The 16814-nt window shown below is 50.9% G+C and overlaps 6 protein-coding genes across 6 annotated transcripts; 2 read left to right on the forward strand and 4 right to left on the reverse strand.

The window, feature by feature from the left end:
- Positions 1–94: 94 nt before the first annotated feature.
- Positions 95–2629, reverse strand: PV06_03751 (cAMP-dependent protein kinase type 2). The gene is made up of 4 exons (XM_016404566.1): positions 1513–2629; positions 1211–1464; positions 788–1162; positions 95–730 (listed from the first exon to the last, which is right to left on the reverse strand). The coding sequence occupies exons 1-4, from the start codon at positions 2137–2139 to the stop codon at positions 703–705; spliced, it is 1284 nt and encodes a 427-aa protein (XP_016265571.1). The 5' UTR covers positions 2140–2629; the 3' UTR covers positions 95–702.
- Positions 2630–2984: 355 nt separating this feature from the next.
- PV06_03752 (uncharacterized protein) lies at positions 2985–5800 on the reverse strand. Its single transcript, XM_016404567.1, has 2 exons — positions 5570–5800; positions 2985–5475 (listed from the first exon to the last, which is right to left on the reverse strand). Exons 1-2 carry the CDS (start codon positions 5590–5592, stop codon positions 3099–3101), a joined length of 2400 nt encoding a protein of 799 aa, XP_016265572.1. The 5' UTR covers positions 5593–5800; the 3' UTR covers positions 2985–3098.
- Positions 5801–5955: 155 nt separating this feature from the next.
- On the forward strand, positions 5956–8616 carry PV06_03753 (uncharacterized protein). The gene has a single exon (XM_016404568.1). The coding sequence runs from the start codon at positions 6058–6060 to the stop codon at positions 8425–8427; it is 2370 nt and encodes a 789-aa protein (XP_016265573.1). The 5' UTR covers positions 5956–6057; the 3' UTR covers positions 8428–8616.
- Positions 8617–8783: 167 nt separating this feature from the next.
- PV06_03754 (uncharacterized protein) lies at positions 8784–10775 on the forward strand. Its single transcript, XM_016404569.1, has 2 exons — positions 8784–9841; positions 9913–10775. Exons 1-2 carry the CDS (start codon positions 9106–9108, stop codon positions 10044–10046), a joined length of 870 nt encoding a protein of 289 aa, XP_016265574.1. The 5' UTR covers positions 8784–9105; the 3' UTR covers positions 10047–10775.
- On the reverse strand, positions 10691–13094 carry PV06_03755 (imidazoleglycerol phosphate synthase, cyclase subunit). The gene is made up of 3 exons (XM_016404570.1): positions 12786–13094; positions 10946–12490; positions 10691–10861 (listed from the first exon to the last, which is right to left on the reverse strand). Exons 1-3 carry the CDS (start codon positions 12906–12908, stop codon positions 10769–10771), a joined length of 1761 nt encoding a protein of 586 aa, XP_016265575.1. The 5' UTR covers positions 12909–13094; the 3' UTR covers positions 10691–10768.
- A 320-nt stretch (positions 13095–13414) lies between these two features.
- Positions 13415–16676, reverse strand: PV06_03756 (uncharacterized protein). Its single transcript, XM_016404571.1, has one exon. It carries the CDS (start codon positions 16584–16586, stop codon positions 13590–13592), a length of 2997 nt encoding a protein of 998 aa, XP_016265576.1. The 5' UTR covers positions 16587–16676; the 3' UTR covers positions 13415–13589.
- Between the last annotated feature and the right edge of the window lie 138 nt (positions 16677–16814).

Genomic DNA, 16814 nt, shown 5'->3' on the forward strand with positions numbered 1-16814 from the left:
GTCGTGGGTACGGAGTGTACAGATTGTGTTTCTTTCCCCCCAAATGGACAGAGGCACGCGGCGGATACTGGCAAAAGGTCCAAGTGATAAAAAATGATAAAAAGACCTGATTTCTTTGCCACGGCAATGGCGAGTACAGAACAGAACTAAGGTAATGAGGAGGTAAAGGAGGCAAGGAGGTACACGAGCACTCCTGGAGCAAACACACCAACACACCTACCCACCCACACACACACACATCTGCTGATACCATCGTCAGTCAACCTGGCCTGCCCGTCTCATCTCGTCTCATCTCGTCGTCTTATCGTAAACACTACTACTCAAGAGGCATCCCCGGCTCTCCTCGACACCAAGTCCATTCCATCGCTGTAACCATCTACTTTCACAGCCCCGGAACGAGAAACTCGTTCAAAACAGCAACACCTCCAAAAGACTAGGAATGTCGCGATACTTCAATCATAAGGTGCGTGGCCGGCAAATTAAAACAGTCCAATCATGAGCCCAATGCCAGCCCAAAAAACATACATGGTGTTGCAGCAGCTGCAGCAGGTGTCGTGCCTCAGGGATGCCCTATTCGTGTATTGTTGCAGGTATACTTTTCCTTCTGATCCTGCACCGGCCACTTAGTATGGTGTATACTGGCCAAGCGAATGTCGACGGATGATTCATGTACGTCGTATTGCTTTGCTTGGTAGTGTCTCATTAGAAGTCGGTGAAATAGTGTCCAAAACTAAGACCAATGGTTAGCAATTCCCCTCCCGACAGCAGGACATATCCATAAACTTACGGATCCTCCCCCCGAGACCCATATTGTTCTGTTTCCTCTGGATACTTGTCGAACTGGCTAGCATCCCCAGCGCCTCCTTTGACTGGAGGCACATATGGTGCATCAATATCCTTCTTGACCAGTCTCTCCCATGTTACCTCAGCAAACCAGGCATGGTTCTTGATCTCGGATGGACCACCGTGCAAGTTCCCCAGGCGCTTTGTCAAATCCGCTGTAATCAGCTGGACAAGGAGATCTTGAGCGTCGTGATGAATGTAAGGCGGATATTTGACACGTCCCTTCAAGATGTTCTCATAAATCTTCACTGGGGATCCTCCATCCCAGAAAGGAGTGAAGCCACAAAGCATTTCGAAGATCAGGATTCCAAGAGACCACCTATTGACGTGTGAGTCACAGACGGGTGAGCAAAGGCACAGAACTTACCAGTCCACAGACTTATTGTAACCCTTGGAAGCCACCACTTCCGGCGCAAGGTAATCTGGAGTACCACACAATGTCCAGGTAATGTCTGGTACGTCTTTGGCAAAGCCAAAATCTGTAATTTTGATATGGCCATGTCTATCCAGCAGCAAGTTTTCGGGCTTCAAATCCCGGTAAATGATATTCTGTGAGTGTAGGTATTCGAGCGCCAGGGTCACTTCGGCGGCATAGAACTTTGCGACTGGGTTCGGGAAACGCTACAGTCTGTTAGCCATAGTCTAGGTAGGTGAGGGACGGAACATTACCTGTGACTTGCGCAGGAGACTGAACAGTTCACCACCCTCAATAAAATCCATGACCATGTACAGGTTCTTGGAATCTTGGAAGGTGCCCCACAGAGTAATAAGGAAAGGGTGTTTGACTCGCGACAGCATCTTCCTTTCGTCGTTTGTGTGCTCGATCTGTTTCATCTTGACCACTTGAGCCTTCTTCAAGACCTTGATAGCATAGAATCGTGTGTTATGTTTTGATTGTACCAGATGAACTCGCCCAAAGGAACCCGTGCCGAGTGTTCTCTTCATCTCAAAGTCAGTCAAGGTATATTTGCCCTTGGTCTGCCGGGTAGCTCCTTTGCCATCCACCACGCCGCTCGCAGGGGGGCTAACGAGACTGGCTACGTTCATGTTGTTCGTGCCGTTGCTTGCGGGCTGTTTGGTGGTAGGCTCGGGAGTCGAAGTGACTTGTGTGGTGGCTCCTGAAGTGGCTTGTGTGGGAGCATTTGAGGTGGTTTGCGAAGCTGCAGATGACGACGCATCGGTTTTCTGTGACTGCTTGTATTGAATGGACGAATGATTGCCTCCGCTGTTTACCGTTTTATCCTCCGAAGACTCCTTGGTCCTCTTCTTCTTGAGGAGGCCTCCAAAGGTTGGCATTTGGACGCCCGGGGGAAGCGCACGTTCCCTGGTACTGGTATGCAGAGAATCCGCGTTATTCGCTGAGGTTATGGCACACCCCTTCGGACAGGCCTACAGGCGGTTGGGCTCAAAATTGACGAGGGAGGAAACGGTGGAGAGGAGGGGTAGCAGGGACAGATCGATAGAGGTAATTCGCTTCTTGGGGAAATGGGAAGCTGCAGTTGACACCGATAAGCTTGCCAATCCAAGGGTGGAGTAATGCAGCAATTGTTAATCAGTAAGTAGTGTACCACATGGAAACAAATTGTTATGAAGTGGTAGCAAAAGGTAAGCTGCGAAGATGGTCCACGGGAAGAGGCAGGCTGGGAAGGAAAGGTCGACGTAAGTAGTAGCAGTAGTAGATGCAACTGAGAGCTTGTCAAGGTGTGTCAATCGAACAGCTGGGACGGACGGGAGCCCTCAAGAGGCCCGAGTTGAGATGCAATGATTGGCGATCGCGAACAGCCACTGGTCGACCACCAGAGAAAGAAGCAGTCAAGAAGAGTTACAGCACGGAATATCCGTAAGACACAAATAGCGAATAGACGGGCCTCTTCTGCTCGTAGGGTGATGGGACTTCTCAACATCTCGTCTTCGACCTGGACGCGGGGAAGCTCTTTGGTGCTGCACACAACAAGATGCGACCAGTTCGCCCACTCACCGTCACCTCTTCAGCCACGTATGTCACTGCGAGTGTCACTCTTGACTTGATCGCAGATTGGGCTATTGCATCCCGAACTCATAGGTGGGCCAACCTGGCGAACCCCTCCAAACCGACCCCCAGCACTGACCAGGGTTCTCTGGTTATCCTCGGGATGAGGATGGTCATCATTCTCTACCTAAGTACGTAGTACTGTAATGGCATTCATACACATGCAGGTGACTGGTGCTGGTCATGAGTAAAGGGTACTCAAATATTCCATAGGGGATTTTCTATATCATGCCCGTGTTTGCCTCATCTCACGGAGAATCTCGTCCACTATTTCCTGGGCCTCCGCTGCCGTTCTCGCCTCAAAGTCATATCTCTTGTTCTCATTCGGCCTGCGAACAAAAACCCGGATCAACTTGGAGTGCTTCGTGCTGACTTTACACCGTAGGATATCGCTGAAGGGGAACGAAGTGAATTTCGAGTTCGTCCCAGCATCAGTATGCATGACATGCATCAGATCTCCATCGAAAACGAGTGTTCTTTGGCTGCCTTGAGCAAATGGCGCCATCTGCTTCCTGATCACGTAGTATTTCTTGAAATTGCTGGCGCTCGACACTAGGTCCTGTTTGTTTGCCAGCGGGTGATGTAGCTGACCTTTCTTGGTCTTCTTCGGGCCTTGGATGTCCAGCAAGAGGGGTGCATTCGGCGATGAACTGCCTGGGGAGCCTGTCAAAGCCGCCACGCCCGCTCCGAATCGTCTTCGCACAAGATCCAAGTCAGACCGAGTTCCTAGGGCTTCGACTGTTCTATCCAGGGGTGCAACAGTATTCGTCCCTGCGACTTTCAACACGAAACCAGCCTTCTCGAAATTCCATCTCTTGCACACATGGTCGAGTATTTCAGCTATGTAGCTGTCTGTAGAGACTTCCATAGTCATGGTCTGAGCCGCAACATCGACATCAAAATACCGTACTCGGATCGTCTTCGTCGTACCCATACGTGGAGTTGCATGCGAAGTGGAAGGGGCAGGCAAGTCTGCTGGTGTTAACGACGAGTTAGCTAATGCTGAAGTGAACGGTTGTCCTGCGAGAAGAAGGTTATTTCTGGCCTGTGCCTGCTTTGGTACCATCTGAAGCTGCGACTGCGTCTCGACTGGCTCGAGCGTTGGCATTGGTGCAAGTTCCTCTTCCGCCGCGAATGCGAACTGAGGCGTGTTTCTTTTATTAGCCTCGAACTGAGCAGGCGATGCTTCGACGAGAGCAAATTCGTCAAAAGGACGTTCTCTGGACCTAGCCCTTCCTCCACGATTGTTGTTGTATGTGAAGTCAGTGATAGGACGCGTACGAACAAGGGGCGGGAAGTCATCATCAATCTCTCCGTCCTCAACCATTCGCAGTGTCCACTTATTAACATCTAGTTGTTCTGGAGCAAGGGGAGGCTCTAACTTCTCTTCCTGATACCGCCAGAGGCTAAGGCCGATGGCTTCTGCGACAATCACGGAATTACCATCCTTGGAAGTTCGGGCCAGTGGCATCTCAATGGGTTCGTCCGCATCTTCCGAGAAAGGCGCATAGATTTTTATCCACAAAGGATTGGGGTTGCCTTTGCCAGACAAACCAGCAAAAGCCTGAAGCGGATTGCTAGGTGCCTTTTTCTGTGCATTCAAGGCCGCCGAAAGCAGACTCTTGGGCTGAATAAAGCTGATAGGTCGTGGAGGTGGTAGTTCATGGAGGACTGGAAGTGTTCTTTGTTTCCTAGGCGATTCTGAGACGGGAATTCGTGTAATTGAGGATCCAGAAGCGGTGAAACTGCTCAGTATAGGGGGCGAGGAGGGCAAATTTGACTCTGCAATGGTGTTCAGAATGGACGCGGAGTCGACGGTTTCACCTAGTTCTGAGGACATTGCTGATCCCACCGATTCTGCGTCCGAATCATCATGTACCTGATGCCGGTGTCCTGCTCCTGATCTCATAACACCTTCATCAAGGAGTGGTGCAGATAGAGATTTTTTACCGGCATTGACTTGGCGACGCTGGAAGTAAGTCGGGTCAACTTCATTTTCAGAGGATAGTTCACTACTTGTAGTAGTATCGGCTCTGGCACGAGCTTTGACGGCTTCTACAGCTCCGAGTGAGCCAGTCCTTCTTCTGTTGTCCGTTCTCGGTTTTGAAGGAGAGGTCGTTATGATGTCTGGCCCAGCACCTCGAATAGGAGATGAGTCCGCCCTGTTTCTAGCAGGCATTTTTGCAAAGCGAATCTGCTGAGCGGCGCGTTGCGCACCTTCAGCTTCTTCTTCGGATTCATCTGTAAGATCACTACTGTCGTCATCCTCGACATGTTCTTTTCTCCTCCGCCTCCTTGCATTGAATCCGGGGCCGATCGTGTCATTGCTGGTCCTGCCAGTTACTAATCCACCTTCGTCAACCTCGTCGCCTTGGTCGCCCAGGGAGTTAGAGAGTTGAAGTTCGAGTCCCGCCTGAAAGTACTCAGTGTTGATTGATGTCGGTATTGGCGGAGAGTAAGTTCGTTGAACAGGATCCGCAGACCATCCAGCAGCTCGGAAACCTGGAGTATTCAATATTGAATTGTTGACATTGATTAGACGCTCGGCAATCCCGTCTTTAACACTGGCCAGATACGAAGTCCGCAAGTACCATATCGCAAATCTGTTTCCGACTGAGTTAGCAAGGGCGAACCAGCAGAGTTATAGCAAACCATGTTGTGACACCCATAGGGGACAGAGAATTGAGGCCAACATACTCCTCGTTTTGTAAGAGAGCCATATTCGTGACAAGATGAGCCTGTTAAATGAGCGCCAGTAAATGTTGTTGTGTAATTGGCTTCGATCGTGGCTTCTTAAGCACGCCCAGCTGCGGCGTCGTTAGGCTGTTGAGTTAGCCGACATCTTTACGTTGAGTATGAAGAGTGGCACCACCCTTTTCAAGACGGTGATGTGAAAGCGACGACAGAGATGAGATATGTGGTGTTTGATGAAGTGTGAGTTGATGAAGCGTGATATCTATCAACCCAAACGATTCGAGGGGCCAGTGCGGACTTAGCGGACTTAGCCTCATGCACGATGGTGGACCAACCAGTTGCGTATTCTCGCCTGCGCAGTACATCATCACACTCAGCCTCGCCCGCCGCAGCCCTAGAACAATTGCCCTCGCGACTTTCCTCCCACCTTCATTTCTCGTCAAACCACAGTCCTTACATTCTGACACTTCTCTCTCTCAAAAGTCGCAAATATGGCATGTCCACATGTTCAATCAGCAAACCTACGACCTCCAGGTCCTACCCAGAGTGTCTATCGGGAGGATTGTACACAGTGCTTTGATTCCATTGACGATGAGGCCGGGCTCGATGTCTGCCTGGCCTGCTTCAACGGAGGATGTGCTGGTGAACGAAATCATTCTCTACTCCACTACTCATCTACGGGTCATCCTCTCGTCCTCAACATCAAGCGCACTCGAAAAGAAGTCCAGCGGGATGAACCCCCACCAAAGCTGACAAAACTGGCCATCGCCGCCGAAACGGAAGAAGACAAATATGACACGGCTACCAGGGTGAAGTGCTACTACTGTCAAATCGATGACGTGGACAAGAGTTCGGGAAAACTGCCAGAAATCGTTCATGGAGTACTGAATGCCATGACATTTGCCAGAAAGGAAGAAGTCAAGGCATGGGAACAAGAGTTTACACCGTGTGAGCACACGTTGTGTCTGGAGCAGCATGAAAGCAGACAGATTGCATCTCAAGACCTGGGCTCGTGTTCTAAATGTGATCTCAAGGAGAATCTTTGGCTCTGTTTGGCATGTGGCAACCTTGGTTGTGGTCGGGCGCAATTTGGCGGTGTTGGTGGCCATTCTCATGGTCTGGCACATGCAACAGAGTCGAGCCACCCTGTCGCCGTGAAACTAGGTTCGATTACTCCCGAAGGAAACGCCGATGTATACTGCTACTCGTGTGACGAAGAGAGGGTTGACACAGAGCTTGCCAAACATCTTGCTCATTGGGGGATCAATATTGCCGATCGACAGAAGACCGAGAAGAGTCTGATGGAAATGCAGGTTGAGCAGAACCTCAAATGGGACTTTTCAATGACGACCGAAGATGGTAAAGAGCTAAAGCCTCTGTTCGGGCCAGGTTTCACTGGGTTGAAAAACATTGGAAACAGTTGCTACCTTGCAAGTACCATGCAATGTTTGTTCTCATTGCCAGAATTCCAACAACGATACTATCATCCTGATCAACCGCCACCCACTACTAATCTACCTGCGGAAGACCTGGAAACACAACTGCGAAAGTTAGCAGACGGGATTCTCTCTGGCAGGTATTCTCTCCCGGACAACTGCGCCCATACTACTCCAGACACCCCCGAAGTTCCGCATCAGAAAGGGCTCTCTCCCGCTATGTTCAAGCATCTCATTGGCAGGGGCCATGAGGAGTTCTCAACGATGAGGCAACAAGACGCGTTTGAGTTCCTCCTTCATATGTTCAAACTGGTCAGTCTTTCGAACAACTCAAAACCGGCAGAAGATCCAGTTCAGTCCTTCCGCTTTGCCCTCGAACAACGTCTAGCATGTCTCAATTGTAAACGAGTTCGATATCGCAGCGACGAACAAGACAACATCTCAATACCAGTACCGGCCCGACGAAAACCGGTTGGCCAGAATGGGGGTGATGCTGGGAACCAGACCGAATTCGAAGCGGTACCGCTAGAAGAATGTCTGGACAATTTTACTGGAACGGTTCACGTAGAGTTGACCTGTCCTGCGTGTGGCTCTAAAGCTGGTTTCTCGAAATCGTCAAAGTTCAAGACGTTCCCAAAGAACCTCGCCATCAATCCCCTCCGGTTTGAGATTATCAATTGGGTGCCTACCAAACTTGATATCCCTGTTCAGGTTTCGGATCAACCCATAGATCTCAGCAAGTATAAATCCCTCGGGCTGCAGCCCGACGAGGAGGAATTGCCAGAAGATGCTGATGTAGGAGGTGCGAGCACATCAGCATCATTTGTACCCAACGAAGGCGCTCTCAGTATGCTGGAAGGAATGGGCTTTCCTCGAGTTCGTTGCGAGAAGGCGCTCCATGCGACTGGAAATTCAGATGCAGATGCAGCCATGAACTGGTTGTTTGCGCACATGGAGGACCCGGATATCGACGAGCCATTGAACCTCGGTGGTTCTGGTGGAGGTGGTGCTGGCGACGATTCAGAGAAAATTGCTCAACTGGGCGATATGGGCATAAGTGCCCCTCAGGCACGCAAAGCACTTCGGGAGTGTGGCGGCGATGTCAATCGTGCTCTGGACTGGGTCTTCAGTCATCCGGATGACCAAGGAGATTTTGGCGAAGATGGCTCCTCTGGTCCAGCCCAGCAGAAAGTATTGCCTGGGTCGGATTCCTTACCAGCCCGGTACGAGCTACAAAGCATTGCATGCCACAAAGGAGCCAGTGTTCATGCCGGACATTACGTTGCATTCGTTCGCAAGCCAATCCCTGGCGAGGGTGCAGAGAAGCAGTGGGTCTTGTTTAACGATGAAAAGGTCGTAAAGGCAGTGGATGCAGAGGAGATGAAGAAGACTGCGTATGTTTATTTTCTTTCATTACTGCCATGATGGAATGGTACGTTTTCTATGGATGGAAGAATAAAAAGAACGAATTATGACTAGAACAAAAACCATTTTGAGGTTCAACAGTGGCCTCGGAGCAATCCATAGAGACGCAGTGAGTCCATGGTCACTCTATTGACTGCAGCAAGTAGACAAGATCTTACTATGATATTACAGAAGAGCCGTAGGTCTTAGAATATCAAGTCGTTATGCATACTTCTCTCTCCTAGTGGTACCTCGCGAGTAAGAGGGGCGATGTATGCGAAGATGTGCCCCTCGGCAGTCTGGACTGGCGCTAATAAAAGCCCAAGATGGACTTGACATCACACCGGCGAATTCCTCATGCTTCTTGGTGAACTCAGCTATATTATTCTTGTTAATACGACTGAGGATGTGTGTATGTTGAAGAGAACTCTCCTTGAAAGTACTGAAACACCATTTTGATCTCTTTGACCTCAATTTATCTAATACGCCCAGTCCGAGGGGTTGAGAGTGGACAATTAGCATTCATTTTGCGTTGAGAGCGCCGACCACGGTGGGCAAAAACGCATGGTGGTTGGGCTTTGAAAAGCACCTTCGTCGCCGACATTTCTTGCACCAACATCTCCTCTCTCTCTCTCTCTCTCTTTCTCCCTTTCAAGCTGGGTAACAAACACCCACTGCCACCTCTGTCTCGCCGCAACCATGTTCTTCCTCTTCCGCTGGACCCTCTACTTCCTCGGCGGCTACATAACGACAATGTTGACCCTCTTCGGCCTCTACACGTACCTCCCCAACCCTCCGCAGATATTGGGGTTCATTGCACGATCGCTGTCCGCCTACCTCACGTTGATCGTCTGCGCGAGCTATGGAACAATCGCTTCGGGGATATTGAAGCTGATGGGCTTGCACTATGCCTACGGGCAGTGGACCACGGCCAAGGCGTTCAAGAATCTGGGCGTATACACCATGGGCATAAAGTTCGACATCCTGGACAACGGTGAGGAGATTTTGAATAGCAATCGACCGGCCGTCTTCATCACGAACCACCAGACCGAACTCGACGTGCTTCTTTTGGGTTGGATCTGGCCGCAACACTGCTCCGTGACGGCGAAAAAGTCCCTGCGCAAGGTGCCCTTCCTCGGCTGGTTCATGACATTGTCGGGCACCATCTTCATCGACCGGGTCGACCGAAGTCAGGCGATGAAGGCTTTCGAAGGTGCCGCGACGGCCATGAAGGAGAAGAGACAGAGCGTTCTAATCTTCCCCGAGGGGACGAGGAGTTACTCGGCGGAACCCATGTTGCTACCTTTCAAAAAGGGCGCCTTCCACCTGGCAGTTCAAGCTGGTGTGCCTATCGTGCCCATCGTGGCGGAGAATTACAGCCACGTGTTGAACCACAAGGCCAAACGATTCAACAGTGGAACGATACGAGTCAAAGGTTTGTTTTGTCACTCTGCTTTTTGTGTCGACGTCTGAAAATCACCGACTAACGGTGATGGTTATGGTTAGTGCTTGACCCTGTTGACACTAAAGGACTCACGTCTGCCGACGTCGACAATCTAACACGGGACACTCGAGAGAAGATGTTGAATACCATCATATCTCTTGGCCAGGACAAGGTTGAGTCGAAAAAGACTTCCTGATGGTCACCTGAGCGCATCAGCCTTCCCAAGGTATTGAAGTGACTTAGAAAAACAACAGAAAGAAATTCTCCCAGAATGTCAAGGTGGCACAAGCACTTCGTCGCCAGGAACTACACGCCGATATCTCTCGGTTGGCCATAATGGTACGCATGATCACCGATTCCTCCGGTACCGACCTGCGTGAAATGAGACCCGCGTCATCCACAGTTCTCATGAGAATAGAGTCATGCGCCGACTTGTCGACTATCGACCAGGGCTCAATTTCCGGGACACCAAGACGTCGAGGTTATATAGAGAGAGAGAAAGGAAGATTCTTGGCATGGCTTCGGAGCTGTCTGGATGGAAGGAAGGAATGAAGGTAGGATCAAAGCGGCATAAGCTCTAATGTAGACAAGACTCTGATGAGTTGCAATCACCAGAACCACCAGGGAGGACCACGAATTTTTTTCCTTTTGACGTTAACAGATAGCATGGGGTTGACAGATGACTGAGCATAGCGTTTTTGTGAAGAGCAATGAGGATGAGGAAGAATTGAAACCGTGATAGCATCCCTCAATGATATACCCTCGAGAATCGGGAGCGCCGCACTTGACTGATTGAACGGCAATAAAACGAAGGGGAAAAAAGCATGTTGTTTATTCAGCCTAAGCGTTTCTTTTGTCCGTTGAAATAGTAACACAACAAATGTTTCATCGTCTTATCTACCTAGGTAGGTAGGTGTATCACGGCTCAAACTGTTCGAAGGGTCTGACGAGTAACCCGGCCTGGCCGAGCTGCTCCTTGACTTGTGCGACTGTGTATTCTCCTCGGTGGAACTGTTTGAGAGTAAGTTGTCAGTGCAGGCCTCTTTTTTTTGTCTCCAGGGACACAAGAAGCAACAAAGAACAAAAGTCACTCACCATACCAGCTCCGAGAGCGGCGTCGACGTCGGTGGCGTTGAAGACCTCCTCGAAATGCCCGGGTTTCCCTGCTCCCGAGCTCGCAATGACCGGGATCTCCACGACACTCTTGACCAAGGCCACCAATTCCAGGTCGAACCCACGATTCGAACCGTCACGGTCGATGGCGTTCAACAAGATCTCACCTGCCCCCAACCTTTCACAAGCCGTCACGAGCTTGACAACGTCAAAATCCCTGACCTCTCTACCTCCCTTGATGGTGCAAGCGAACCAGACGTATTCTCGACCTTCGCTGTCCTGGTCCGTGGTCTTGATGACGGTGTGACCTTTTGTTTTGGCCGCTTGGGCTTCTTCCTCGGTCTTGACATAGATCCTTTTGGGGTCGACGCTCACCACGACGGCTTGAGCTCCGTAAGCGGCAGAGATGGTCTCGATGCTGGTGTCGTCGTCGCCGTCCCCGCCGCGACTCCAGAAAGCCTCGGCGGCCAGGACCGCGTCACTCCCGATCGAGACTTTGTCGGCACCACTGGCGAAGTAAAGCTTGGCCACGTCTAGGGCGCTCACCTTCTGTCCGCTCACCGGGTCCACCATGTCCCTGATCCCTCCTCCGATGGTCAGGGGTACAAACACCGTCTCGCTCGTCCTCCGTAGGATCTCGAGCATGGGCAGGTCGGTGATGGGACAATCTCGGAAGCTCGTAATGTTGAGGAAAGTCACCTCGTCCGCACCCTGGGTGTAATACCTCCGAGCCATCTCGACCGGTTTGCCCAAGTTTCTGACGTTCCCACCCTCCGACTTTTCTCGCACGTCGTACTGGTCGCCTTTCGTGACAACGAGGTCGCCGGCGTCGTTGGTCCTCACGTCGAGACAAGCGATGATGCGTCGTGTCAATCCGTTCGTCGAAGCCTTTACGTTTCTTTTCGTGGTTGCACCTGCGCGTACTGTTGTGCTGCCCGGAACAACCGCAGGTGTCGTCGAGGGCGTCACTTTGTCCCCGTCGAGGAACGCCTTGATCACGCGGAGACCAGCGGCGCCGGATTTCTCGGGGTGGAATTGTGTGGCGAAAATGTTGCCGCGGGCGATGGCACCAATGTACGTTTCGTCGCCGTAACGTGCCGTCGCGACCGTCCAACCCTCTCGTTCGAGATGACCGGGAGTGTAGGGTGCAAAGTAACTGTGGACGTAGTAGTATTTGGAAGACGGGTTGAGGCCGTACATGCTTGTCTGGTTGGACGTGCTGGCATCGGATGTCGTTGGGGAGGTGGATGTCGATGTGGACGCGTCGTTCCAACCTATGCAAGGCACGGATTTCCGTGAGCCGTCGGCGTTGGTCGGGCTGAAACGTTTCAAGGACGTAGGGATGAGGTTGAGACCCGGGACCGAGGGGGCTTCTTCTGATCCGGCGAACAAAGCTTGGAGGCCGACGCATATACCGAAGAATGGTTTCCCGGACGAGATATGTTCTTGGATGGCTGGGAGGTAACCTGCCGAGGATAGTGATGAGAGGCAATGACCGAAATGGCCTACGCCAGGGAGGATGATTTTCTGTTTGCGCCGTTGATTAATATCTTTGGTCCAGCGGATTTGTGTCGTAGGTCAAACCAAAAGACAGGGACGATAATGATCCAAGAAACTCCTCTCGATGAAAATAGGAAACAAAACGTTGTATATCATTGTTGAAGCAAGAAGAGAAAAAAACGCAACCAACTCAACTCAAGTTCAAGAAAACCACTGCGCGGATCATCCAGTCCATGGGTAAAGCTCAGAAGAAAAAGACACGAGATATACTCCCATACAGAAACACCACGACACAAGAAACAAAAAAAGAACCGTAACTTACATCTGCATTCTTGACGTCTTCTGGACTCTTGATCCATTCCACCTCATAACCACACTTTTCAATGGCATTCACCAGCGACCGGATGTTGCCCGCCACGTAGTCGAGGAGGTGGACTTTGGGCATGATGTCGTCGAACCGGGAGCTCTCGCTCCGGAGATCAGATGTGTATCAATCGATCGATAACTATACAACCGAGTTCAAGGCGATGGTTCCATGTTGTTGTTATGAAAAAATAATAGCAGAAACTGATTTTCTTTCTCGTCTCAAAGTGTCTCTCGTGTTGGTCGGATCGAATCTATGCCGTGTGTCTCTCATCGGCCGTCATGATCATGAACTCGATCGGGTGTGGAAATTTTTTTGTTTTTTATTCCTTGCATCTCAAAACGCCAAATGCGGCATGTGAGTCATAGATGCTATTGGTCAGCCTCGTTGGCCAACACCACCCAAAACTACATACTGCTTGTCTATCATCTTGGGAGTATTGAATCCACTCATTCATCCTTTTGTACGAGTTTACGCTACAAGTCCTGTCGGCATCAAAGATCGGACAATCTGTTTCGACCGAAAACATCTGCACCATACAATAGTATACTAGGAATTTATTGTTACATACCGAGTATTAATCGTCTTTTCCCCGTACTCTTCAAAAAAAAAGTGATCCCAACGCTTGATATAGAGACTTCTCAATAACTGCCGTTACAATACTATAATACACAAGACGAACAATCCGTTCTCATCGTCATCATCATCCATATCGCAATCTCACTGCTTCGTTGCTCGCACAATAAATCTGCCTAACGGTGTTCATTGCGTTGTCGCCCTGATAGCTTGTAGCATAAGAGCAAAGATAAGACCACGTGCCACATGCTGGAATTGAAGACAATCAAATACTCTCCCAAGAGCTTCACCACTGGCCGCCGCTCCCATGACACTCGTCAAAGCTTGTGGCATGCCTCGCTCCACGAGCAATTTGCGCGCCTTGACGCGTAGCTTCTCCTTTTCCTCCGCCGTCAGTTCCTTTGGCCATTTTTCCATCTCCTCTGGTGTTGGTAATGTGTTCTCTCTTAATTTATTGATATGCGTCGCTAGTCCTTTGTCCGAGAAGTTGGCTTCGAGCACACTCTCTTGCAGCAAGACCCGGATAGACTCGAGTTGGGGGTTATTCGGTCGCAAGAGAAAAGTCCTTGCGGCACCTAACAAGGACAACCTCAAGGACCAAGCACCCGCAAGCGAGTACAGCTCTGTCAGAACTGCAAAGATGAGCTCAATACATATACGAGTTTCTTCCTCGGAAATGGGCGCATCTTCTTTCTTCGGTCTTCTTGACGGTGTCTTGGTCAAATTGGTCGTGGCGGGAGTCTTTGTCTCTTCTACGTTCAGTGCAGGAGCTGGAGTGACAGGTTTCGCAACGATCGTATCCTGTCGAGGACGGGGCGGCGTCTCAGGCTTGGGTAGCGTGATGGGAGAATAATCGTCCGAGATCACACTCGGAGGTGGTGGGAAATACATGTTCTCCTCCGACAGACGGCTTGGCTCCGGAGCAGGTGCTGCTACAGATTGCTGGTCAGTGCCAACGGTATCTGTCCTGGGTCGGGTCGGAAGCGGGGGAGCTTTGAGGTCAAGACTCTCAGAACTACCTCTGGGGAGGTCCTGGCTAAATCTGTAATTCGAAGTCGTCGAAGAAGAATCGGTCCGAGATAGTTGCTGTGAAGGCCTGGGTTGTTTCTTAGGACCACCACCAACTCCCGTCGCCACGGCGCCGAAAACTCCTTGCACACCACCCAGAACGGCCTTACCGCCGCCAGCAATGCCTTTCCCACCTTGGCCCAAGACGTTGATGAAGTTCTTGCCGACGTTCTCCAGAGCTGCACCCCCTTGAACCAAGACGTTCTTACTTTGAGCAGGCGCCTTCTGTAGACCAGTTTCCTTGTCCAGGAATTTCTTCATTGCCTCAGTCTCGGCCAAAGGTTCGAACTTCAGGCAGAAGCGAAGATATTTCTCCAGAGTCTGAAGCAGGGAGACACTCGTCTGACCTTTCCACGTAGGGAGCGTCGCGTATAATTGTCCGAACTCGGGGATACCAGAGATACGAGCAATCGTCGTCAATGTCTGGTGGAGAGGTTCAAAATCAGCATAGCGGCGAGTGACCATCCATCCAGGATAGCGCTGCGATGCAGGCTCGATCTGGAGCAGATACTCGCTATTGGGTTTCTGCTTGAGGGTGGCCTTCTCATTACCATCGCCCATGTCGAGAATGGTTATGGAGGCGTTCTGGAGGGTCAATGGCACGGCAACCATAACCTCCACTGGTGTTGGAGCACTAGACACTGGCTGTGGCGGAGTCAGGACATTTTGACCTAACTGTTCAAAATCTGTAAATTGCCCCTGTTCTTTGTTTGGAGTCACTGGTGCTGACTTGTTTGGGCTGGGAAGGGTGGAATGAACCGCATTTCCATCAATGTCGAAGACCAGTGATGTATCAAGTGAGGACGTGGGTCGGTTTCGATCGCTATCCGATGAAGTTGGCGTAGCCATGCCTACATCGGTCGTGGCCACAGAACTGGTCTCTTCGTGCTCCTGAGGTGGTAAGCCTCGTTTGCGTCGGGCTTCGTCTTCGGCGATCATCTCGTTCAGTCGTTGAGCCTCGCGCATCGCTTCTTGCATCGCCTCTTCTGCTCTGCTGACTCGTCGGTTGTGACCTTGCCCGGGCTTTTTGTCCGGACGCGCTTTGGCCATGGCCTCACTCATGTCCTCGACTCCAGCATCGATTGCATTCAAAATCTCCGGCTCGCCGTCTTCCAATAAATATACGATCCATTGATTGATCCATTCCGGCTTTGAACAGGCTTCGACCGTGGACTCTAGCACCAAACCCGCTAGTACTTGCTGAAGGAAAGTCTTGACAGGGGGACAATTGTATGATTTTGAATCCAAAAAATTCTGCAAAATGTCATCGGCTACAAGCGCCAGTTTTCGTTCTTGCTGGTCTCTGCTCAAGACATTTGCTAAATTGCTGTCAGGCTGAAACTGCAGATACGTTGTGATTGCCGTTTCGGCCTCGCTGTTGGGAGAAGCCTTCAGGGCATTAGAAAGCTCGCTGAGGAAAACAATCACAATCGATGTTGAATTGGATAGAAAGTCCAAGAATGGGTCTGCAGCGCGTTTACGTGAAAGATGATTCGAGAAAGATATGATGAATCTCGTCAAAGTTTGCCTGCAGCTGGCCGGGAATGACTGCTCCTTGGGCAGTAAAGGGGTGTACCAGTACTTCACATAGTCCCGAATGACTGCATCGGTCAGGCTCGAGAGAGATTTGCTGGTCTCTGGAGGAAATTCTGAAAAGTCCATTGTCGGGGCTTCAGGGAGAGTGTCAAGGTCGGCGTCTTGAAAGACATCCTCATCTTTGTCGTTTATTCTCCTTTTATCCCGCCAATCTAGGAGTCTGTGTGCCACCTCGATCCCGAGCTCTTTCTTCCTGCGGCCTGCCTCACTTTTTTCCGAATCCGACCCTTCGCCATGTTGGCTGTCCCAGGTTGCATGAAGCACGATGCCACCAACTGCGCCGATCAAGACTAGCCCAACACGTCCCAGGACGAGATAGGTAGACGCGCATAGACCGACCGCGCAGGCCCCCAGTGTCTCATTGCTTGCGTTCGCGAAGAATCGCAGCGTCGCATCAATCGCAGCGGTTGTAGTTAATTGCTGGGTCGTTGGAGGATTCGCTGCAGCGACAGGGGTGGAATCGACCGACTTCTCTTCAGGGGTTTTGACAAGGTCAGGTTGTCCCTCCATTGTTACCATGGCGCATCCTGATCAGAAGGGCGACCAAGGTTGATACGGCGCTGTTGCGATACCTGCAAGATGATCAATGGCAAGGTCACCAGGATCGCCTCTTGATATGTCCGTCCGCATAAGCCGGGGTGTTGGGTCGCGAAGTGAAGGGTGCCCTGAAGCTTGTCCTCTTCAAGATTTGCCCGCATGTGAAATGAAACAATGCGGGTCCGTGAACACGCAGACGCAACATCCCTG

The sequence above is a fragment of the Exophiala oligosperma genome (genome assembly GCF_000835515.1).
Source record: "Exophiala oligosperma strain CBS 72588 unplaced genomic scaffold supercont1.3, whole genome shotgun sequence".
NCBI lineage: Eukaryota > Fungi > Ascomycota > Eurotiomycetes > Chaetothyriales > Herpotrichiellaceae > Exophiala > Exophiala oligosperma.